Genomic DNA, 25,695 nt, shown 5'->3' on the forward strand with positions numbered 1-25,695 from the left:
AATTGCAGGACCATATCTGAGCTAGCTTTAATTGAGCTGCTAGATAAAGACAAGTCCTGGAGTAGTGAAGATATAGCAGTACGTGCTTCAGCACACAGTAGCGCTACAAACAGTTGATCAGGATTCTCAGTAGGCTTGTACAGGTTTATCTTAGGTATGTCTACTTAATCTGAAATTACATGATATATCCCAAATGTTTTTGCAATTAATTGCCAGAAAGTAGTTGGGGGTAGAGGCCAGAGATGTGCATATTGTAACTACACTGCTGGATGATTTCCATCCCCTCCAGCCAGAATAAGAGTGAAGGAAAAGATTGGGCCATAGAGGACTCTGGGAAGAACAGCAACCCAAATCAATACCTAGCTAATAGAGAGCACTGATACACAGAGTGACCAATCAAAACAATCTACATTGGGGAAGTAGAGTGGATCAGGCTTAGGAAAGATCCAGCATGTACAGAAAGATAAAGCAAATCATGAAAGTTGTTTCTAGACAGGATTCATTTCAACCCTTCCCTGGCATCACCAGCTCCTTGGTTTAGTTGGTTACTATAGCATCAGACCGCCCAGGGCTGGATGGAGGCATGGGCAAGCTGGGCAGCTGCCCAGGGCACTAACTGATGGGGGGGGTGCCTGATAGCAGCTGTAAGGGGTGCGTGGCTGCGGGGCCCTACGTGGCCTGGCGCATGTGCCAGCAGCAACAGCCAGGCCGGACTGAACCGCACTTGCACCGTGCGCCCTAGGGGCGGGCACGGGCTGCACGTCAGCAGCTGTAGCCAGGCCGCACATGCACCATGAGCACTGGGGGTGGGCCCTGGCTGCGTGCCAGCGGCTGTAGCTGGGCTGTGCATGCGCCGTGCGCAGACCTGCACACCCTCGGGGGGTGGGCCTGCTCTCCATGGGCAGGCCCGCGCATGCGTCGTGCACCCAGGGGCGGTGCTGCGCGCCTGTGCCACCAGAATACCTCGGGCTGGCCCTGAGATCGCCTGGTGTTGCAAAGCCCAGTAATTTCATAATTTAAATCTTGTCAGACAAAAATATGAGATTGCAACCTAACTAACATTTTAAAATATTATGGAAATGTTATTTAACAAAACTTTAAAAAACCTGACATTTGCGGAACAGGGAAAGAACTTCCAATGTGCTTCATCCAACTCTGGATGGCAGCTTCCACTTGCATAACCAATCCCCTTTCATTCCTGGGTCCCCCTAATGAGATGGTCAACAAAAGGGCTAATTACATGTCAGTTGCGGTGGCAGTCTATGTAACACGGACAACTGTCTACTAGGAAGTGATATAAAATCTCTTAATCAGGCTAATGAATACCTATCAGATGATTATGAATTTCAATTTGTTTGCTATGCCTCAGGTTTGACAGGAAGCTATTACAGTAAATAACATTTTGAGAGGCTGGACCATTGTACCTTTAATTAATCTGGGTCCAGTTAGATCCAAAAAGTAAGCCTTTTTTCTTTCTCTCAAACATAGTACTAAAATTGTCAAAATGGTAGAAGCATCAAGTTTTCATCATTCTGTCTCTCTCAAAAAAATCCAAAACCTTCTCAAAGATGTACCCTTTCATAGCTTTCACCCTGATGATGACATGCAAGATTAGATGTGTGAGAACACCCTAGTCTCAGTAAGGTTACCCAGGCTGTGGTCAGAATTTCCTCACTGTGGATTTAAAACTAAAATTGCACAAGATGAGATAGAACTGAAGGGGCCATTGAGCTCAGACACAAAACCTTTGATTTTCTGTTTTCAGTCTGTTTTGATTCTCCTCTCTCTATTATGTCAAAAGTGTTGTATGAACAGTTCATTAAGGTTCTTTTTAAATATTTAATTTTTTTCTTTCAAAATTTTCGAACTCTCTTCCCACAGTATGGTAAAATAACTGCTACTTAGCAGTATTTTCCTTCCGCTTTGTGCCCAGAACAAGTTGCCTGCACATTCCTTCATTCCTTGCCATGCTTGCCTCTGTCACAATCTGGCCTTAAGAAAAGGTGCAGCTTCCATCTGATGGGGAACAGGAAAAGAGGAAGGAGTTAGGCCATGAGTTGCCTAAGTCTCCCCCAGTCTCACTTCCAGAAGGAAAAACAGAGTGCATCTCAGCCTTTATGAGGCCCTATGCAAGTTGGATTGCTTGCATATAATACTCACTCTGCACAGGGACATAATTACAATTTTCTCTTACATCCAAGAAACTTGGGCATATATCCTATCCTGACTGTTGTACTTTGTAGGAATCTACTGAATAAATACGAGTGAACTGTTTCTCTATTTTATAACATACTGCCCATGTAACGAGAATCAGCACATAAGAATGCTTAGACCAAGTCTCAGAGAATTTGACTTTAAAGAGGGATAGGGAATCTAAAGACCAGGATGCAGCCCCTGGCTTGCCTAGATCTGGCTCAGGCCCTTTTCCCCCAGCACTGGGAAACCTATGCTGGTGCTCCAGCCCCCTTGCCACCTTCTTGTGGAGCTGAAGTATATAAAATCTATTAGCCTTGGCTCCACTAGGTTCTGGTGTGCGAGGGGAATATGGGCAATGTCTTTATCCTTCTCAGGGGCCGTGTCGGTGAGGATGTGTTTAGAGATGTTTTGCTTCTCACCTGTGTGTGGCCCCAGACTGATTTTTCTGTGGGTAAGCAGCCAATGACCAAAAAAATGTTTTCCACCCCTGCTTTAAAGGAAGCATTTTAAATCCCTGTAACAATAACCATACACATAGCAGATGTTTCTTCCTACCCCTTGTCAACTTGTATCTAGATTCTGTTTTGCAGCATGAAAGTTTGTATCCCTTGTACACTGTAATCCTAGCTAGTGTTACTGTAACTATTTAAAAAAATAGGATTTTTTTTGGTCTAAGGATTTTAGGATTTTTTTTCATTACTTTCTGTGGCAGTGAGTTCCATGAATTATGCAGTGTAATACATCAGATGATCAGTTTTAAATGTATTGCCTGTGCACTTCATAACGATGTTGAAAAAGTGTAACCTATCAATGTAATGGACTTTACACCCTTTTTTAAAGATTTATTTCATTTTAATTAGTAGCATCTTACATATTTTGCCTGGAGGGGTTGTGAAATTTCCATAATTGTAGATATTTAAGAGCAAGTTAGACAGGCACCTGCCAAGGTTGATCTAGACAGTACGGCTGTGTCTAGATTACATCCCTTTTCTCAAAAAAGGTATGTAAATTAGACACTTAGAAATTGCAAATGAAGCCAGGATTTAAATTTCCCGTGCTTCATTTACATAAAGGCAGCTGTGGGATTTTTTAGAAATAGGGCTTTTCGATAGAAAAATGGCAGTTTAGATGGGGATCAATCGAAAATAAAACTTTTTTTTTTAAAGATCGTGTACTACTGAAAAAACGAGGAAATTTAAATTCCAGCTTCATTTGCAATTTTGAAGTGTCTAATTTACATACCTTTTTTGAGAAAAGGGATGTAATCTAGATACAGCCTACCTGGTCCTGCCCTGAGGGCAAGGGACTAGACTCAATGACCTCTTGAGATCCCTTCCAGTTCTAGTGTTCTATGATTCTATTTACTACTTGAATATATTCTGTGGATAGAAAAGATCCCCTGGGACTACAACTGACAAACAAGGGAAGGATATTTATTTAAAGTTAAATATCAATGGAATCCTATGAACTGACCAGCAAGAATGATTCTCACATTAACTAAAAAATAGCAATGAAGATGAGACTGTACAGGTTGTACAAGCTCACCTGGAACTCTGGGTACACACTTCCATTGCAAGCACATGTCTTCACTGCTGTATTTAGTGGTATGCCTAGCTGAGCTGCAATCTCACTTCTGAATGCAGTGTAGACCTTAGTATTATAGTTAGCACTGCCAACTGCCACCAGCTGCGAGGCTGGGAGATTTTCAATCTACATGTCATTAGGATCCTGCATACTACTTCAAAGGTCATGCCAACTAGGTACTTTAAGTAGGTATATCTCCTATTAAAATGGACTTTACAGTCACATAACTAGACTTTATACCTAGACTTTAGTAAGGCGTTTGATACGGTCTCACATGATATTCTTATCAATAAACTAGGCAAATACAACTTAGATGGATCTACTATAAAGTGGGTGCATAATTGGCTGGATAACCGTACTCAGAGAGTAGTTATTAATGGTTCACAATCCTGCTGGAAAGGTATAACAAGTAGGGTTCCGCAGAGGTCTGTTTTGGGACTGGCTCTCTTCAATATCTTCATCGACGATTTAGCTATTGGCATAGAAGTACGCTTATTATGTTTGCAGATGATACCAAGCTGGGAGAGGCTGCAACTGCTCTGGAGGATAGGGTCATAATTCAAAATCATCTGGGCAAACTGGAGAAATGGTCTGAGGTAAACAGGATTAAGTTTAATAAAGACAAATGCAAAGTGCTCCACTTAGGAAGGAACAATCTGTTTCACACATACAGAATGGGAAGTGACTGTCTAGGAAGGAGTACAGCAGAAAAGAATCTAGGGGTTATAGTGGACCACAAGCTGAATATGAGTCAGCAATGTGATGCTGTTGCAAAAAAAGCAAACATGATTCTGGGATGCATTAACAGGTGTGTTGTTAGCAAGACACGATAAGTCATTCTTCCGCTCTGCTCTGGTTAGGCCTCAGTTGGAGTATTGGGTCCAGTTCTGGGCACCGTATTTCAAGAAAGATGTGGAGAAATTGAAGAGGGTCCAGAGAAGAGCATCAAGAATGATTAAAGGTCTACAGAACATGACCTATGAAGGAAGGCTGAAAGAACTGGGTTTGTTTAGTTTAGAAAAGAGAAGACTGAGGAGGGACATGATAGCCGTTTTCAGGTATCTAAAAGGGTATCATAAGGAGAAGGGAGAAAACGTGTTCATCTTGGCCTCTGAGGCTAGAACAAGCAGCAATGGGTTTAAACTGCAGCAAGGGAGGTTTAGGTTGGACATTAGGAAAAAGTTCTTAACTGTCAGGGTAGTTAAACACTGGAATAAATTGCCCAGGGAGGTTGTGGAATCCTCATCTCTGGTGATATTTAAGAGTAGGTTAGATAAATGTCTATCAGGGATGGTCTAGACAGTATTTGGTCCTACCGTGGGGGCAGGGGACTGGACTTGATGACCTCTCGAGGTCCCTTCCAGTCCTAGTATTCTATGATTCTATAACCAAGAACCCCTATAAGTTAAAGAAAAATTCTGAATTCTCTTTTGTTTTAGTTAGTGGCATGTTAACTAAGGCTGTACTTTCAGTATTCACTTTAGAAAATTTGGGGAAACTTTTTATCCTGGCAGAGATGAATAAAAAGTGAAATATGATATACTATTTCCAGACATATTTTTCCCAGGAGGGCCCTGTGGTGGTTTTCAGGGTACCAAGGACCATGAATCATTTTGTTACCCTGTCTCCAGCATGCGAGAATCTTATTTGCCCTTGGCTGGAAGTCAGCTCCCAGCTCCACCAACATGTGAGCCACTTAGACATTCTCCTCTCCTCTGTATAGTCTGTAGTGCCATCCCTTATTTTGTCTTGCAGGATGTGCACTCAATTTATCATTAAAAACTAAAAATTTGGGAGATAGCGATCCAGGATATTGAAAACAAATGGTTTCATATTAAACAAAACCATAATGTGCTTTTTAATGACTAAACTTCATTAGAAAGGACATTAACCTGACAGTTAAGTTTCTCCCCCCCCTCCAAAAAAAATTGTACATCTTCAACAAAGGTTGGTTGAGATCCCATTTATACATGTAAATGCACTGCTTACTTACTTCCTAGGATAATGAAGTGTCTTTTTGTCTCATAAATATGCCCCCAAAGTTCACTGGCTTTGTACACAGCCAGGAATACCAACCAAAACTTAACTTTTTTCAGTGTGCTGCTTCCCTATTGACTTTATAATCTCCTTGCTAACTAGGCATCTGTTGTATTAGCCTACAGTGCTTAATTTACATCCTGATGGGGGGACACACACACTTTACTCCTGTCTGGAAGAAACTTTGTTTTAATTTCTACTTTGTTGCAAACTTTAAAAACATATTTTCAGTATATATACACATAACTCCTTATATGCCATCTATACACATTTCACAATGATATTGATGACCAGTATGACATGCTTGTAAGACCCCACGTAAATTATAATATACATGCCAGATTCAAGATACTCTTGTAACCCTGTTGCCAATTACCCTTAAGGAGTTCTTGGGTCATGGGTCCCCTTCCTACGTTCCCTGAGGAATCTTAAAAATCATTTTCTCACATGCACTTTTTAAAACTCCTTATTAGAAGGTTTAGGATCTTAGTGGCAACCATCTTTGTGGTCATACGAGACTGGAAAGACTCCATATAAATCAGACACAGTGAGCAGTCTGTGTGACAAAAGACATCATCTCCCCTCCCACCAGTCCCTCTGCAGCAGAATACACTTTTATCTATCCTCCTGAGATGGCATTGGAGGGAGAGATCAGCATGAGAAATTAAATCCACATCTCCTGAATTACAACATAAAGTTTCACCACCAGTGAATTTTAATTCTTTATTACAAGCTAAGTGAATGGAGTTAATTTATCTTTCAATTTCTTTACCTTATTTTTCAGTGAAGCATTTTAACTGAATAGCTGATGCAAAATGTATTTGTAGGCAAAACAACAGATATTGCAAACTCCTTGTGGTTTGCAGCGCACAGACCACCAACTTCCTGCTAGAGCAAAAGATGCTTCTGATAAAATTATAGAGAAAGTAGCACAAAGTAATACAAAAGATCCACTGTGAAAAATCTTTATTCAATTCACTTTTTATTCCAATGCATGATTTTCAGTTGTTCTTAAAATGATTATCTATAATGAAACTTCTTTCCCAAACTGAATTAGAAATATATTAAAATTCTCTTCCAATTTTATTTTCATTTTCTCACAAAATAGGAAAAAATGGCTTAGAAACCTAGACAAATTTGAAAGAGAAGAGTTCTTGAAACTACAGGTTAAATCTCTCTAATTATGGCATCCTCAGAACCTGATGGGTGCTGAAACAGAGAATTTGCTGAACTATGGGAGGTCAAGCTAGCCTAGCAGCATTACCAACAATTCCATTGCTTACTGGGCTCTTAGAAGACATTTACTGTGTATATTAGAACTAAATAACAGCACACAACACTGAGAACCAGGACTGGTGGCTGTAAACAAACTTTATGGGAAATTTAGCCACACCACAAGTGGACATGCCGGACCACAGATGTTTCTGAATCAGAGAGTGCCAGACTAGAGAGATTCATCCAGTATACAGGCTTACACATGGCAGAACCAACTCATCACTTCATCCCACTGAGGTAATACACTGAATTATATAAGTGTTAATATGTGGGAAGTGTCTTGGACAAGATCTTAAACAATTAGAAATCCTATTTACTCTATGTGGATACTGAATACGCAACAGAACTTTCTGGAAGAACAGAGATTTGACTCAATATCCCATGCCAAAGTTTCTTCCAAGTCCTCTGACAATGTTAATGTCTGTACCAGTTGGTTGATGCCCTTTACCATGGAAATGGCTGCTTTTCAGTAGTACTGTAGACTTACGGTTTGTTAAGCATTTTGTCATCATTCAGAACAAAAAGCACTATAGGGCTACGTCTACACTGGCCCCTTCTTCGGAATAGCCTTGATAATTTAGAACTTTGGAATAGGGAAATGCGAGGGGGATTTAAATATCCCCCGCGGGATTTAAATAAACATGGCTGCCGCTTTTTTTCCGGCTTGGGGAAAAGCCAGAAAAGAGCGTCAAGTAGGAATAAGAGATCCTCTGGAACAGGGCTTTATTCCGGAGGATCGGGCCAGTCTGGACGCTTTTTTCCGGCTTTTCCCCAAACCGGAAAAAAGCGGCGGACATCTTTATTTAAATCCCGCGGGGGATATTTAAATCCCCCGCGGATTTCCCTATTCCGAAGTTTAAAATTAGCATGCCCCTTTCGAAAAAGGGGCCAGTGTAGACGTAGCCCCGGTTTACACTGATGTAACAGAACAGAATTCAACACAGTATATCTTAATTTTAGGGTTCTCTTTCAAAACACAGTTGGACAACTGAGAATCAATCATTGCTTCTGCAGGGATCTGTTTTGGAACTGGTTCTGTCCAATATTTTCATCAATGATTTAGATATTGGCATAGAGAGTATGCTTATTACCAGGGCTTGCCGAACCGCGGCGAGCGTCGCTCGCCAGCCACGCTGTCCGGCGATCTGCGCATGCGCACATCGTTCTGCGCATGTGCAGATCGCCCGAACCTGGCACTTCTGGGTTGCAATCTACTCGCCATGGGCAAGCAGATTGTATTATTTGTCGAGCCCTGCTTATTCTGTTTGCAAATTATACCAAAATGGAAGGAGTCATGCTTTGGAGGATAGGATCAAAGTTCAAAATTATCGGCACAAATGGACTGAGGTAAATAGGATGAGGTTTAATAAGGAGAAATGCAATGTATTCCGCGTAGGAAGGAACAACCTACGTTTCATACATACAGAATGAGAAGCTACTGTCTAGGAAGGAGTACTGTAGAAAAAATCTAGGAGTCATAGTGGACCACAAGCTAAATATGAGTCAACAGTGTGACACTGTTGCAAAAAAAGCAAATATGATTCTGGGATGCATTAACAAGAGTGCTGTGAGCAAGACACAAGAAGTTATTCTTACGCTCTACTCTGCACTGATTAGGCCTCATTTGGAGTATTGTGTCCAGTTCTGGGCACCACATTTCAAAAAAGATGTGGAAAAATTGGAGAAGATCCAGAGAAGAGCAACAAAAATTATTAAAGGTCTAGAAAACATGAGCTATGAGGGAAGATTGAAAGAATTAGGTTTGTTTAAGTTTAGAAAAGAGAAGATTGAGAGGGGACACAATAACGGTTTTCAAGTACCTAAATGGGTGTTACAAGGAGGAGGGAGAAAAATTGTTCTCCTTGGCCTCTAATGACAGGCGAAGAAGTAATGGGCTTAAATTGCAACAAGGAAGGTTTAGGTTGGACATTAGGAAAAACAACTTAACTGTCAAGGTGGTTAAACACTGGAATAAGTTGCCTAGGGAGGTGTTGGAATCTCCATCACTGGACACATTTAAGAGCAGATTGGATAGATGTAGATCAGGGATGATCTAGACCACAAGGGGGGAAAGGGGCCTCCATGGGCCGGATTCAGCCCACCAAATGTGTTGATCCGGCCTGTGGCTGACCTGCTCCTCACTCACCCCGACTGGAACCGTGCACCGCTGGCAGGGTGGAGTGGGGAGTGAGAAAATGTGCACGCTTTCCCGTCCACAGAGTCTTCACAGCAGCTGGGAAGTGTGGCACTGGGAGGAGGGGGGGGCGCCTCCCAAACTATGGGGAAAGCCTCTCTTCAGCCCCGTTCCTGATGCTGCTGCATTCTTTTCTTTTCTTGGGGGGGGAAGTGCACCCCCTTATTGGCCTGGGGCAGAGGTAGCACAGCAAGGGAGCCTCACATTGCCAGGGGCGTGCAGCACCTACAGGGAACTGCCAGCTGTTCAAAACAGCTGGCAGTTATCTCTAAGCACCAGGCACCCTTACCAGGACAGGGGATAAAGACTTCACACACTCCCCTACCCCCAGGCCAATTAGGGTCTGTGGGTGGGGAAGCATTCAAAGTCTCCTGGCCTGGCCATTTCTGCCCAAAGCCTCGCCCCTTCTGGGGCGGCCTGCGACCATTTTAGAAATTTGCAAAGTGGCCCCCTTTCAAAAATTATCACCCACCCCAATCTAGACAGTGCTTGGTCCTGTAAGGGTAAGGGATTGGACTCAAAGACCCTTTCAGTTATAGTATTCTATGATTCTTTGATTGTTATAGAACAGTGGTCACCAACCAGTAGATGGGATCTACCAGTAGATCTTGGATCCTCTGTCAGGTGATCCTGAATGGTTTGGCTGGGAAGCTATCAAGTGCTGGCATTTCAGTTGCCCCTCCACCCACTGTCATGCTTTCCCTGCCCTATGTCTTGGAGCTGCCCTTAGGAGCCAACTGCTTGCTGTGCATGTTGATGGAGGGAGAAGAGGAGGGGGCTTTGATATCCAGGTGTCCTTCCCCACCCCACTCTCGTACTCCACAGAGGGAGAAGGGGATGCGGGGAGCTTGGCAATACAAATCTCTGTCACTCTCACACTGTGCAGGTTTCTGTCACTCTCACAAACACACACTGTCCTTCCCCCTCATTTCCTGACCCAACACGTATATGGGGAGGGTTGTTACTACTTTTACTGCTTGCAAAGTGGCTTATTTTTAATTTTTAAATGGTCTGTGTATTTCATAACTTTCATTTCTCTCTTATGCTTAAATTTAATTCTTTGAGTGGTGAGTTCTTAAATGCCTAACCTTTGAATCTGGAGTAATTATCCCTATGGCAATTGTGCTCCTGAAAGTGGCTGGCATGTCCGTGCAGACCCAGAGAAAGTCAGAGCAGGGGATCTCCACATATTGTCCTTGCCTGCGGACACCACTCCTGCATTGATCAATAATGGAGAACCTTAGCCAGTAGAAGCTGTGGGGTTGGTGACTGTAGATGAGGGGCAGCGCTTAGAGCCACTGCTGTACACGTCAGCTGCTTTCAGGGGTGGAAGAGGGCCAGGGCAGGAATAAGCCTGCCTTAGCTCCGCTGCTCCATTTCTGGGGCAGCTGTCAGGCCACTCCCAAGGTGGGTGTGATTCAAGCCCACAACCCTGCCCTCCCCAAGCAAATGTGCTATCCTCTACACCACAAGAATAATCTAGTTTAGTGAATCTCTAGTATTTTTCTGGTAAAAGGGGTCACATAAATAACATTCCATCAAAAGTTTGAAATATTAAAGAATAGTTGATATATCGATAAAAAAGTACAAGCAACTAAATCATTACTGCAGTGCAAAAACTGATGTGTAATGTTATTAATACTAAAAAACCCTTGAAGACAGTTTCCTGCCTGCCTAAGGCAAATCATCTGTTCCTGGATACTGCAGGAGAATTTGCTGTGCTAATTTTTTTTTACTTATTTTTCAAATAAAGAAGATCTTGTTTAAAGTGGTTTACCTGCAGTGTCATACAAATTCAGAATTACTTCTTTATTGCCAACTGTAATACTGGTAGTATACTTCTCAAAAACAGAAGGTGCATATTTCTGTCAAAAAAGGAAATACAATTCTAGTTACATGGTATTGTACTATTTTGCACTTCCCTAATCCCTCCCCACCAGGGATCACAAAATTCTTTATAAGCATGAATGAAAAAGACTTGCATGAAATCTGTGAGACAGATTTTACCCCATTTTACTTATGAAGAAGATTAAGCAGTCAGATTTAAATGACTGGTCTGCTGTCACATGGCAAAGAACCGAAAGGTTAGAAACAGCTCTGACATCTCCTGGAGGCCGAGAGCCAAGAGTACATATCCCAAATAGAACAAGTTTAATTCTCTGAAATACAAAAAGAAAGGACGGGTTTGCCTGTGACAGATTCCCCGTTTTATCTGACTCTCACCATCACTTCTCTGGCTCTTTAACTGCCGTTACCAAAAAGCCCCCATTACTGGTTTCAATGCCGAGGTTTATCCGAAAGTTAAGGCGGTTTTACAAACGCCTTTGACCAAAAATGACTTCAACACCTGAAGGCAGCACAAAGCGTCTGCGACAGCAGCCCCCCGCCCGCCAAGCCCAACTCTCCAAATGACTAACAGCGTCTGGCAGATGCTGCTTCTTGCGCATCCTGCCACCGGCTCGTTTCTCTCCGCCCCACCGCCTGGAAAGCCCCTTCGCCCCCTGCCAAACCTCCCCAGCCCGCGGGGGGCCCAGCAGCACCTGCCCTGCCTCGAGCGGGCCCCGCCTTGGCTCTCCCAGCCCTGGCCAGCCGGGAATTCCCCCTCAGCTCTCCCGCCGCCCAGGAGCGGGCCCCTGGGAGACTGAAGGGGGGGGGGGCAGCCCGGGCTAGGGGGAGCTGGACGTGCCCGCGGCGGGGCGCGCTCCCGGAGACGGCCCCCTGCAGCGGCTGGCGGGAGCGCGCCCTGAGGGGGAGACTGGCCTCCCCGGCGCTCACCTCAGGGAAGGCGCCCTTCGCGTACACCATGAGCAGAGAGGTTTTCCCGCAGCCTCCGTCCCCCACGATCACGATCTTCAGCTCCCTCTGCCCCGAGGGGGCGGGCGGGCTCCCGCTCTCCTGGGGGGCCCCGCGCGGGCCGGGGCCGGAGCCGTTCTCTACCGCCATGCGCGGGTGCGGGGCGATGGGCCCCGGCGTGCGGAGGGGGGACGGGCCCGCCCGGAGCTAGGGCAGCAGCAGCAGCCCGAGAGCAGTCGGCATGTCTGTCAGCGCGGCTGCCTGCGCAGCCGGGGGCTCGCCGCGAGCTCCGGGCTGAGGAGGGCGGGGAAGGGGGCGAGCTGGCCCGGCTCCCGGCTAAGCCGGGGATTGGCTGAGGGGAACCCGGCTCCGAGCAGGTGCCCCACACACGGGAGACCCGGAGCCCGCCCCGAGGTGGCGCCATTGCCCGTAGACCCGGCCCCCTCGCTTCGTTTCCCGTACGCCTATCTCGCTTCGGGAGCGTTCAGCGCACACGCTGACATCCCTCCATCCGCATGCTCACAGGGGCCCCGTGGGCAGAGATCCTCCTACACACAAAGGCCCTGTGCAAACTGAGACACCCCCAAACGCAGGTCAGATAGTCCACCAGAGGCCTTCTGAACACTGAGACCCATTTCTAAACAGGAGACCAGAGGACAGTGAAATCCTTGTCCCACACATGGGGGAAGGAGAGGAGACTATGGACACTAATAGGGTGCCTCTAAACAGCACCCTAAACTTGAAATAAGATACAGAATTTGTGCTATGCAAACTACATCTTATTTTGAGACTATTTTGAAATATTGCGAAATGTGATGTAGCTACAGTACATAGCGCCAAATTTCAAAATAATGCACTATTTCGAGCCATCCCTTATTCCCTCGTGCAACGAGGTTTACTGAGATCGTGAAATAGCATGCCTATTATTTTGAAAAATATTTCAAATAACAGGTGGCTTGTGTAGCTGTGGGGTAGCTATTTTGGGATACCTCCAATTTTCCAAAATAGTTATGCACTGTAGACAAACCCTAAAAACCCATTACATACACAGAAATCCCATGGGCACTGAGACACCCCTGCCCCCCAACTCCACATGAACGTCTTTCTGAAAACTTTCAGGTACACCCTTTACCTTGCACTCTGAGATCAAACCCATTTACACAGGAACTTTCAACCTCTTACACCCAGAAGCTCCTGGGCTGTGTCTACACTGGCATGAATTTCCAGAAATGCTTAAAACGGAACAGTTTTCCGTTATAAGTATTTCCGGAAAAAGAGCATCTACATTGGCAGGATGCTTTTCCGGAAAAGCCCTTTTTCCGGAAAAGCGTCCGTGGCCAATGTAGACGTGCTTTTCCGGAAAAAAGCCCCGATGATCATTTTCACGATCGGGGCTTTTTTGCGGAAAAGACTACTGTGCTGTCTACACTGGCCCTTTTCTGGAACAGTTTTCCGGAAAAAGGACTTTTGCCCAAGCAGGAGCAGCATAGTTTTTCCGGAAAAGCAGCTGATTTCTTACAGTAAATCGTCACTGCTTTTCTGGAAATTCAAGGGGCCAGTGTAGACAGCTCACAGCTTATTCCAGAAAAGCGGCTGCTTTTCCGGAATAAGTGGCCCAGTGTAGACACAGCCCTGGTGAATTAAAATGCCCCCTCTCAGATCTTCCTCTCTAGGGAGTGTACTGTTCCTAAGTCCTGCCCTTTCCCTACTTTTCTGGCATCCTTATCACCTTTTTTTCAGGAGCATTTATTTGAACTTAAAACATGTATTTTATTTATTTTAAGTCTCTGGCATCAGCAGGAAACATTTGGTGGAGGAACAACATCATTTTTACTTTCTTCAGAAATAAAAGCAGACAAAAAAAATCTTTGTGTCTGACAAACCACACCTCTTCAAGGTGTTAATGATGCGGTATCGGGAAAAGAACAGCTGTTAGGACAACTAAGGTAAAGTACTGACTCAAGTTCATTCTTACTGAAGCTCCAGATTACTTCAGTATGCCACCAGAGATTAATGTGGATCACTTTTATTAATTTCTAATGCATCTGCCATGTTCGTACTTATGTGCTCTATTCTTAAATAAGGAAACATCAACTGAGTTCAGAATTATTGGTATCATACTAACCTTACTGTCATAAAATTCAGCTTTAATATTGTGTTCATTTCAGTTACATATATCCAAATCCTTTAAACTTTTATGTACAGACTTATTTATGCATAGGTAAATAGCATCGCTTCAAAGATAAGAACCAGAGGGGTAAGATGACAAGTATCATCTTGATCTTGCATTTCATTGGAATTACTCTGCATTTACAATCTGATAACTAGATCAAAATTGGCCCCCATTCTCTAAAGGGACTAAGTCCTATGCCTCGCAAAGATAGACCATTTCCTTCCTCTTCCGTGAAGAGTATCTCAACTTTTCTCCCATTTGGTATGCAAATCTAAATTCATTAGGCAATCTGGCTCACCCCTAAAACTTTCTGAAATATTATCTCTGTAAAGGTTAAAAATCCACCAATGGAACTGTTGAGTTTATTATTCCCTAATTTTACCTAGTTTTTTTAAATTCGAGTTCATATAGGGTCTGACATTTCTTCTTGCACAGTTGTGTCACTAGATGGCCTTCGAGACTACATGCAAAAAAAAAACAGTTACAAACTGAATTGTCCAATGCCTTTGAAGTCAGAGATGTTTCAAGGAAAACATTAATTAATATACAGAGGACTGAATAGAAAAAGGAGACAGTATTACAGTGGTAGGAGGGGCATATAAGAACCCAAATAGAAGCTCTAAAATCAAAACAAAAGGCATCTGAGTTCACTCCTATATGATGTTAATGTTTTATTTTAGAGAAAATGTTACATAAGCATTTAGAGTATATAGATTTGTCAAAAGATAATACAAAACCTTATGAACATTCCAGACCTAAACATAAACATATTCTTAGGGTCTGGTCCTGCAAGATGATGGGAGCCCTCACCTGCTACGTCTACACTGGCCCCTTTTCCGAAAGGGGCATGCTAATTTTCAACTTCAGAATAGGGAAATCCGCGGGGGATTTAAATACCCCCCGCGGGATTTAAATAAAGATGTCCGCCGCTTTTTTCCGGCTTGGGGAAAAGCTGGAAAAAAGCGTCTAGACTGGCCCGATCCTCCGGAATAAAGCCCTATTCAAAGTAGGAATAAGAGATCCTCCGGAATAGGGCTTTATTCAGGAGGATCGGGCCAGTCTAGATGCTTTTTTCCGGCTTTTCCCCAAGCCGGAAAAAAGTGGCGGACATCTTTATTTAAATCCCCCGCGGATTTCCCTATTCTGAAGTTGAAAATTAGCATGCCCCTTTCGGAAAAGGGGCCAGTGTAGACGTAGCCACCTTGTATGGACTTCAGTGGCAATTAAGGGCATTCAGCACTGTCCAGAGATGGCATAGCACTTTGCTGGATTAGGCCATTATCCCAATCTTAAAATCATGTTATAATCAATAAATATACTTCATCATGTCACTTGAATAAATTACTGTAATTTATGGGGGGTTAATTTAATAATTAATTCAAGGTAGGGTTTGTTTGATTCTTTACCAATAATAAAATAATAATAATAATCTGCAAACTTTCTCTTTATACTTTGCATTAGGAGAAGCATTTAGATTCAGGACTCATCATAAAACAAAAGAGCAATTTAGTATATTCTAAACATTATATAGGTAGATATAGTATTTTAAAATAATAGACATTCAAACTAACATTTGAAAATTGGAATAGTTAAGTATTTTGTTTCATTATTTTAAATTAATGTTTGTACAATGCTTTGCACATAAAGTAGTATACAAATGCGAAGTATTTTTCCTTGTTGTGATAAATGCACACACCTTTATTATAAGCCTGATCCTGACTTAAGTGGGAACAGAACCTGGTCCTTTAGTAACAAATTGCAAATATGATTCTTAAAACCTGTAAAAGTGTTTTATCCCATTTATTTGTTTATTGCAGCTAAAACAAGTACAAGTACACCAGTACATTACATCTCTTATCCATTGGAGACTGTGAAGTACTAAACATATAAAGACTTGCAGTGACTCCAGCAAAATCAAGAACCTGCATTACGGAGGTATGTAAATATTTTGTGCATATTGCATTTTTGTTACCACCAATATTGGTTACCAAATTAACTTACACTGCTCATCACTTCACCAATTGATACTTGAGGTTTATGTTTATCATAAGATTACAAATGAAATTGATTGTACACTAAATTTGGGCCCTGTTTACATTGGAAGCAAAATGATGCTAGATATATGAATTAATCTAGCAAAATGATGCTAGATATATTAACTAATATAGAAGAGGGGGTCTTTAATCAAAGTGGAGAAGAATTTTTGGCTTGATACTAGTGTCATAAAATCATAAATCTTTAAAAACAACTAATAGACCTGAAGTACCTTAGAGACTAACAAAAATGTAGATACAGGCAGTCCCCGGGTTACGTACAAGATAGGGACTGTAGGTTTGTTCTTAAGTTGAATCTGTATGTAAGTCGGAACTGGCATCCAGATTCAGCCGCTGAATCTGGACACCAGTTCTGACTTACATACAGATTCAACTTAAGAACCCCAGGCGTCCCCAAGTCAGCTGCTGCTGAAACTGATCAGCAGCTGATTCCAGGAAGCCCGGGGCAGAGCAACTCTGCCTCGGGCTTCCTGTAGTCAGCCACTGGTCAGTTTCAGCAGCGGCTAACTTGGGGACGCCTGGGGCAGAGCAGCTCGGGTGCTGCTGGGTTGGTCCAGTAGCGCGGCCGCTCCTCGGCGCTACTGGACCAACCCAGCAGCACCCCAGCTGCTCTGCCCCAGGCGTCCTGATTCAGCCACTGCTGAAACTGATCAGCAGCAGCTGAATCAGGACTCCTGGGGCGGAGTAGCTGGGGTGCTGCTGGGTTGGTCCAGTAGCGCCAAGGAGCGGTGCTGAGGGACCAACTGGCAGCGCCCCACCTGCTCTACCACAGGCCCCAGGCTTTGCTCCACATCTCCCTGGTATGCTGAGGGGGGCACTAGCTGCCTCCCCCCCAGCAGACCAGAGACGCAGAGCAAAGCGGTGGAGGACCCGGGCCGGACCCCCGGCGCTTCCAGCTGATCTGGAAGCGCCGCGGTCCAGCCCCGGTCCTGCGCCGCTTTGCTCAGCGTCTCCCTGGTCTGCAGACCAGGGAGACGCTGAACAAAGACGCGCAGGACCCAGGGCCGGACCCGCGGCCGCTTCCAGATCAGCTGGAAGCGCCAGGGGTCCGGCCCCGGGACCTGCGCGGCTTTGCTCCCCGTCTCCCTGGTCTGCTGGCTCCCACAGCAGACCAGGGAGACGGGGAACAGCTTTTCTCGCCCCGGAGGAGGCGGGTGGCGGGACCAGGCGTCCCGCCGCTCCAGTCCTCCGGGGCAAGAAAATCCCCGTTCGTATCTGCGGATCCGCCGTAAGTCGGATCCGCGTAACTCGGGGACTGCCTGTAGTGTCATTATCATGATGAGCTTTTGTAAGAAGTGAGTTGTGCCCATGAAAGCACGATACCATCTACATTTTTGTTAGTCTCTAAGGTGCTGCAGGACTATTAATTGTTTTTAAAGATTTTTCAATTACAGACTATTACGGCTAGCCCCCTGGAACTATAAAACCATAAAGTAGCATACTTAGTATTAGGGAACTGTCCACTGTGATTTTGCATCATAGAGTATGTCTAGACTACAGGCTTTTGTCAACAGAGGCTTTATCGACAGATACTGTCGACAAAGCTTCTGTCGACAAAGAGAATCTAGATTACATCCAGTTTTGTCGACAAAGTAAGCCGCTTTGTCAACATGAGAGTGTAGATGCAAAGGACAGCGTAGATGCAATAACGCCTTCTGTCGACAGAACTCTGTCGACAAAAGGCATTATTCCTCATAGAATGAGGTTTACCGCTATCGACAAAACTGCCAAGTTCTGTCGATGTTATGTTGACAGAACTCGGCAGTAGTATAGACGCAGGAATAATTTTGTCAACAAAAGTCCAATTTTGGGGTGTGTTTAGACTACAGGGTTTTGTTGACAAAAGTGGACTTTCGTCGACAAAACTATACCTGCATCTACATACCACTGTGTTCTGTCGACATAATGTTGACAGAACTCGGCAGTTTTGTCGATGGTGGTAAACCTCATTCTACGAGGAAAAACACCTTTTGTCAACAGAGTTGTTGACAGAAGGCGTTATTGATCTACATTGTCCTTTGCATCTACACTCTCATGTCAACAAAATGACTTCCTTTGTCGACAGAACTGGATGCAGTCTAGATGCTATTTGTCGACAAAGCCTCTGTTGACAAAAGCCAGTAGTCTAGTTGTACCCTTGTTGACAAAACTCTGTAGTCTAGACACGCCCTTAGTTGTTAGGAGAAAAAGAAAAAAAAAACATTGTCCACACTTCCAAGAAAACCATGCTAGAACCCTATCATCAAAAATGTTTACATATCAATTTGTTTTCATCCTTATTTGGCGAAAGTGTTCTCCCTCTGAAGAATTCCTTACTTCTCCCCTCATATCCATTTACCTACAACAGTGCCCTTCTAATTCATTAATTAGCTGTTAGTATGTAATCATTTTAAAAACTTACATTAAAATTTCAGATAGCATATTGGTGGATACTTTATAAAATAACTTAGATTGGTGTTTTTGGAACAGTAACAAATTAAAGTATTCCCTTTAAGAAATACTGCTTTTCTGTTTGTAGGAACTTTGAAAGCTATTTTAACGCCAGCCATTTAAAGCTTTATTTCTGTAGACTTACATTAGTTAATAAGTATCAATTACAATAAGATTTCTAAGGGAAAGTCTGTCTCTTTAATTAAGAAGAAGGTGGTGCACATGTGCATGCTTCTCTTGTACATATTTTATGGGGAGATTCAATAGCCAACGGATGCCATCTGCAGTACAGTCATCATGATGTTTAGACTTTAATCAAAGTGAAAAGACAACAAACATTTAACTTTTATTTCTAAATAAACTTTAAAAACTTTTATTGTTGAATGTATCCAATAGTTTTTCTTTTGATGAACGCATATATTTTTAGATCCTACAAGACTTATGCATGTTTAAAAATAAGAAATAGTCACATTGAAGTCAATAGAATTACTCAGCTGTCTAAACTTAACTATGTTCATGTGTTTGAAAACTCAAGACCACCAGGACCTTATTTTTAATCAAAATATTCCAATTACATTATTATTATTTGTATTTCTGTAGTGCAGTGGTCTCCAGTCTTTTTACACCCAAGATCACTTTTTAAGTCTCAGAACAGGCGAAGAACTACTGCCCCACCCCTTCCTTGAAGCCCCGCCTACATTACATGAGGAAATCTAATGTAAATGTACTGCACAGGTGTGCAGTTCAGAGGGCTCAAGAGCTACTCTTAGAGCCCCTGAGATCTACCAGTAGATCGCAATCTACTGGTTGGTGACCACGGCTGTAGTGGATAGAGGTCCTATTGAAGTTGGGAATGTACGTAGTAAGAGACAGTTTCTGCCTTGAAGAGCTTGTATTCTAAATAGACAAGATGACAAAGGGAATGTAACATACAGGCAGAAGAAATGTGATGGCTTGCAAACATATTAGTTCTGCAGTGTTGGGTGGTTGCTGGTTTTTGGGTGGGATTAGCCAAACAAAAAGCCAAATGAAGGAAGAGCAGATACTATAGGAACTGGAGGGGAAATGGAGCAAAGCAAATAAAACATTGAGGGAGGGGGCAGAGGAAGTTAGAATGTACATGCCAAACACATGATTAATCAATAAAGGTTAGTATTGCAAGCACTCAGTCCCAGCTTATGCTGGGTCCCAGGAGCTACCCCCACTGCAGCTCTGCATTCAAAGTAATTTAGGAGCTGGGAGCAGGCAGCTTAGCTCAGTCTCAGCTCATGCCAAGTCCCAGGAGTTACCCCTGCCGCAACTCTGCATGCATAGTAATTTACAAGCCCGCAGGCAGGCAGCCTGGTTCAGTTGTGGGAGCTACATGCATATTATTGCAGAGCTGCTGTGGTAGTAGCTCCTACAACTCGGCACAAGCTGGTACTGATCCAGGTTGCTGGCCACCCCACTAATAAATTTACTGGCAGAGCCATGGGAAGGGTGGGTGTTGTATGTAGCCAAAAGCATTAACTGATAAACAACCGCTTATCGGTTTATCATTTAACTGGCTACACTATTACATCCCTAGTCTGAATGTTCTAAAGCTCCCAGTTGCAGCTAGTTTTGCTCTAGGTCCAATATGAGCTGGAATGGGGTAAGTGTCTCCAGACCAGCTGGCTCTCATAAATCTATGCTCCTTCCCCAACATGCAGCTGCACCTGCTGCAACTATTTTTGCACCTTCATTATACTTTGAATTATTATTTATTTATATTTCAGTAGTGTCTAGAAATTCCAACCGAGATTAGGCCCCCCCATTCTGTTAGGTATACACTAGAGATTTAAATGTGTAGTACTCAACTCAACTACTCGCTTCACCCTGCCTTGCTGCCTCTGAGGCAGCAAAGGGAGGGAGGGGGAAGGCTACCACAAAGCAGCCTCTGCCTGCAGCAGGCTAAGGCTCCCCATGGGCAGAGGCTGCTCTGGCAGAAGCCCCTGTCCAAGACAAGTCCCAGCTTCCTGCTGGGACCCCCTATGAACAGGGGCTGCTGGACCCAGTGCTAGCCAGGACGGAACCAGCCACTCAGTCCTGGCTTTCACCCAGTCCAGGACCTCTGCAGCTCTGCCTTTTAAATGTAGTAAGAGCCATACAGCTCTTACTATATTTAAAAGGCAGAGCCGCAGCAGTCCAGGACCCAAGTGCTTGCTGGAACTGCTGAGTCCCACCTCACACTGGGGCCTGGACTGAGCTGTGGCTCTGCACTTTAAATGTAGTAAGAGTTAAGTTGCCTATGCACCCAGCTCCTACCACATTTAAACAGCAGAGCCACAGTAGAGTCTCTTATTGACTAATTGTGTACTTGATATAAATTGTATTGAGTACACCATTAGTCAGTTACCTGCTTCTTAACATCCTTACTATCCTCCTTAACATCTTTATTACAGACACAGCCTAAGAGTTCATTCCCCAAAGAGCTTACGGTCTAACCTGACAAAGCAGACAAAGTGTGTAAAAAGAAACAAGATGGTGTGACATCCCTCTAACAGCTAAAAAGAGCCAGAAATAGAACCTAGGTGTCTTAGTCACTGAATTATGCTGCCTCTCATTTTAAATGTTTTTGTACTTTACAAAATGCAGCTAAAGTCAGTCAGTTAAGCAGCTATTATTGCATAGCAATCTACCTTAAATTATTTTGTTTTTCCCTTGGAAACAAAAATCAGCATATTTTGTTAGGTAGATAATGTGAAATGATTAAATGAAAACAGTGGCTGCAAAGAAATTTTGTGTATTACCATTCTGATTGAGGAGGGGATACTGGGATTGCATTAAAATACTGATGTGATTTATATACAAAAGGCAATAAGCAGGGATTTTTGCTTTTAAAATATATTTGATTCTATACATTGGGATATAGGGCCCTCCAAAGATGGATTGCCATTTCAAATCTAGCCCATACTGGTAGATTCTGGGAGTTGTTATATAATCTTGGGTACCTAATGACAGATGTGTTTGGTCTTCGTAGAGCAATATTCAGTGATTGTGTGTCCTCATTAGCACTAACTGACAGTTTCAGTGCAGAATAGGGACTGAAGGGGCACAAAGATTGAACTCCTCTGCCCTCTAGAGGTAGTAAAAGCACACCATGTTATGGCTGAGGCAAATGTGGGGAAGTTTGTAATGTACTATATTCAGTGCCAAAGATATTTTTCTTTGGTGGATCAATGAGAAAACTCAGTGGTCAAGAGCTGTCAATCTCATACTATTCACCAGTACTGAAGTGACTAAAAAAATTAAAGTATATCAACAAAAATCTACTAGTTAGTAGTAGTGATTTTCAAAAAATAAAAAGTTACACAAGAGACTGCAGTTTTCTTCTTTTTTAATTCAAAGTAGTAGTGATTTTCAAAAAATAAAAAGTTACACAAGAGACTGCAGTTTTCTTCTTTTTTAATTCAAAGTTTGCATGTTTGATTTGTCAGCCACTGGATTGTATTGTATGACAGACCTTGGGTTTTCATGCACCTAAATTCACACTCAGTGGACAAAATAGGAATTCGATAGAAATATACAAAAATTAATTTTAAATGTGCTGGATTATATCAAGAAAAAATAAGTTTATAAAAACAAGTTTGATAAATCAGATTTTAATGCAAAACAATGGAAAAATGAATAGTAATTATTTAACTGATTGTTTTGTGTCACCATAGATATTTGGGTAACCAAAGATCCAGCTATGTGCTTTGTGGGATTTTAAGAAGTTTAGATACAACTGAAACTAAAATAACTAACACTGTAAAGACTGAAAGCAATATATTACACACGCGCGCGCACACACACACACACACACACACACACACACACACAGGATAACACTGTAAAGACTGAAAGCAATATATTACCAATATATTACACACGCGCGCCACGCACACACACACACACACACACACACACACACACACACGAAAACTCCATTAGTCTGGCATCTAATGCTCCTGGACTCCTGATGGTCCAGCACCATCAGGAACCCGGAAGTGCTGGGGCAGCCGGACAGGCTTCTTCCCCCATTCAGCTGCTGCTGAAACTGACCAGCAGCTGCTGAATCAGGGATGCCTGGGGCAGAGCCGGACTATCGTAAGGGGGGGCTATGAGGGGTCTGGAGTGGCATCCCCTTCCATCCCACTCCAGACCCCTCATAGCCCCCCCTTCTGATAGTCGGGCATATCTGATAATCCGGCACCCCTGGGTCCTAAAGGTGCCGGATTATCGGAAGTTTACTGTGCGTATACACACACACACACACACACACACACACACACACACACACACACACACACACACACACACTTCATGTGATATATGATATAGTGACATTTATAAAGCCTGAGTTGACCTCAGAAGTTAAAGATGCTTCCCCCTACACCTGTATATAATTTACAAAGTAGCAAGCTTTAATTTATAAAAATTCAAAGAGAAATCACTGATATAACTTTTAACATTTTATTTCAATAGATCACAGTAAGTTTAGACTTTAGTCAATTTCACATTTAGTCAATTTCACATTGAAGTGAAATTGACTAAGGACAAGTTTAGTCAATTTCACATTTAAGTTTAAGTGGGTTTATATTTTAAAATAAAATTTAAATAAAAAACATCTGATTAAAAGAATGTATCTTATCCACTTCATTCTGAAGGTCAAAGTGGGAGAATTTAAGTTAAAATTAACATGAATAACCTGTAAATACCACGCTGGAACACCTGAAATTATTTTTTACAAATATTGTAGGTATCAAGCCAAGGCAGAGGAAACTGGAAGCATTCTGTTCCAGAAATTAGATGCCAAATAATGATTTTTTTAATATTCAAGGACTTTTTTAATAGTATGATATGTATCACAATGTAGCATATAGTTTCTATACATGGTAGTATGCCGTGATGTGAGGCGATCTCTCAGTGCAGAGCCCCACTGAAATCTGCTAGCACCATAAGAACGGCCATACAGCCATACTGGGTCAGACCAAAGGTCCATCTAGTCCAGTATGCTGTCTGCTGATAGTGGCCAATACCAAATCCCCCAGAGGAAAGGGATCACAACAGGTAATCCTCATATGATCCCTCCCCTATCACCCGCCTCCAGAGAAACAGACTAGGGATACCATTCCTACCCATCCTGGCTCATTAGATTCATGAAGGTTAGGTCCATCAATGGCTATCTAGCTCTTTTTTGAACCCTGTTGAAGTTCTAGCCTTCACTGTATCCTTTGGCAAGCAGTTCCACAGGTTGACTGTGTGCTGTGTGAAGAACTTCCTTTTGTTTCAAACCTACTGCCCATTAATTTCATTTGGTGGGCCCTAGTTCATATATTATGGGAGCAAGTAAATAACTTTTCCTTATTCACTTTCTCCACATCACTCATGATTTTATAGACCTCTTTTATATCCCCTGTCTCTTCTTTTCTAAGCTGAAAAGCCCACATTTTTTTAATCTCTTTGGCTGTGTCTACACTGGGCCACTTATTCCGGAAAATCAGCCGCTTTTCCGGAATAAGCTGCGAGCTGTCTACACTGGCCCTTGATTTCCGGAAAAGCAACGATGCTCTACTGTACAAAATCAGCCACTATTCCGCAAAAACTATTCTGCTCCCGCTCAGGCATAAGTCCTTATTCCGGAACACTGTTCCGGAAAAGGGCCAGTGTAGACAGCCCAGTAGTCTTTTCCGGAAAAAAGCCCCAATCGCGAAAATGACGATTGGGGCTCTTTTCCGGAAAAGCACGTCTACATTGGCCATAGATGCTTTTCCAGAAAAAGGGCTTTTCCGGAAAAGCAGCCTGCCAATGTAGACGCTCTTTTTCCGGAAATACTTATAACGAAAACTATTCTGTTTTAAGCATTTCCGGAAATTCATGCCAGTGTAGACACAGCCTTAATGTGGGACCCATTCCAAACCCCTAATAATTTTTGTTGGCCTTTTCTGAACCTTTTCCAATGCCAATATATCTTTGAGATGAAGCAACCATCTGTACGCAGTATTCAAGATGTGGGTATACCATGATTTTATATAGAAGCAATAAGATTTTCTGTCTTATTCGCTATCCCTTTTTAATGGCTTCTAATATTCTATTTGCTTTTTTGACTGCCACTGCCCACTGATAGTTCAGAGAACTATCCACAATGACTACAAAATCTCTCCTTTGAGTAGCTGTGGCTAAATTTGTCCCCATCATATTGTATATATAATTGGAATTATTTTTTCCAATGTGCATTACTTTATCAACGTTAAATTTAATTTGCCATTTTGTTGTCCAATCACTTAGTTTGATGAGATTTTTTTGAAGCTCTTCACAGTCTGCTTTGGTCTTAACTATCTTGAGCTGTTTGGTATCATCTGCAAATTTTGCCACCTCACTGTTTACTCCTTTTTATAAATCATTTATAAATAATTTGAATAGGATGGGTCCCCGGACAGACCCTTGGGGGACACCACTAGTTACCTCTCTCCACTCGGAAAACTTACCATTTATTCCTACCCTTTGTTTGCTGTCTTTTAACTAGTTATCAATCCACAAAAGGACCTTCTCTCTTATCCCATGACAACTTACTTTATTTAAAAACCTTTGGTGAGGGATCTTGTTAAAGGCTTTCTGGAAATCAAAGTATACTGTATCCACTGGAACCCGCTTGTCCACATGTTTGTTGGCCCCCTCAAAGAACTCTAGCATATTAGTAAGGCATGATTTCTCTTTACAGAAACCATGTTGATTTTCCCCCAACAAATTATATTCATCTATGTGTCTGAATTTTATTCTTTACTATAGTTTCAACTAATTTTCCCAGTACTGATGTTAAATTATAGGTGTGTAATTGCCAGGATCACCTCTCCCTTTTTAAATATTGGTATCACATTTGCTATCTTCCAATCATTAGGTACGGAAGCTATTTAAAGGATAGGTTACAAACCACAGTTAATAGTTTGGCAATTTCC

General features: G+C 42.8%; 2 protein-coding genes across 5 annotated transcripts in view; one reads left to right on the forward strand and one right to left on the reverse strand.

Annotated features, from left to right (window-relative positions):
- The window catches only part of RHOF (ras homolog family member F, filopodia associated), a 57,366-nt gene that overhangs the window by 9,613 nt on the left and 22,058 nt on the right, over nt 1-25,695 (reverse strand). For 2 of the 3 annotated variants that reach the window (XM_089775160.1, XM_075898637.2), the window contains one exon: nt 11,064-11,151. In XM_089775160.1, coding sequence (XP_089631286.1) covers nt 11,064-11,151 — 88 coding nt within the window. Of the gene's footprint in view, nt 1-11,063; nt 11,152-12,061; nt 13,385-25,695 lie in introns of those variants that run through there. The other variant, XM_075898636.2, reaches the window with a different exon arrangement.
- SETD1B (SET domain containing 1B, histone lysine methyltransferase) overlaps nt 1-25,695 on the forward strand; it is a 117,781-nt gene that overhangs the window by 2,024 nt on the left and 90,062 nt on the right. For both annotated transcript variants that reach the window (XM_075898630.2, XM_075898631.2), the window contains exon 2: nt 16,070-16,187. The gene's annotated coding sequence lies outside the window, so the exon portion shown is untranslated. The remainder of the gene's footprint in view (nt 1-16,069; nt 16,188-25,695) is intronic.

This window comes from Pelodiscus sinensis, chromosome Z (genome assembly GCF_052426305.1).
Source record: "Pelodiscus sinensis isolate ZL-2025 chromosome Z, ASM5242630v1, whole genome shotgun sequence".
Taxonomy (NCBI): Eukaryota; Metazoa; Chordata; order Testudines; family Trionychidae; genus Pelodiscus; species Pelodiscus sinensis.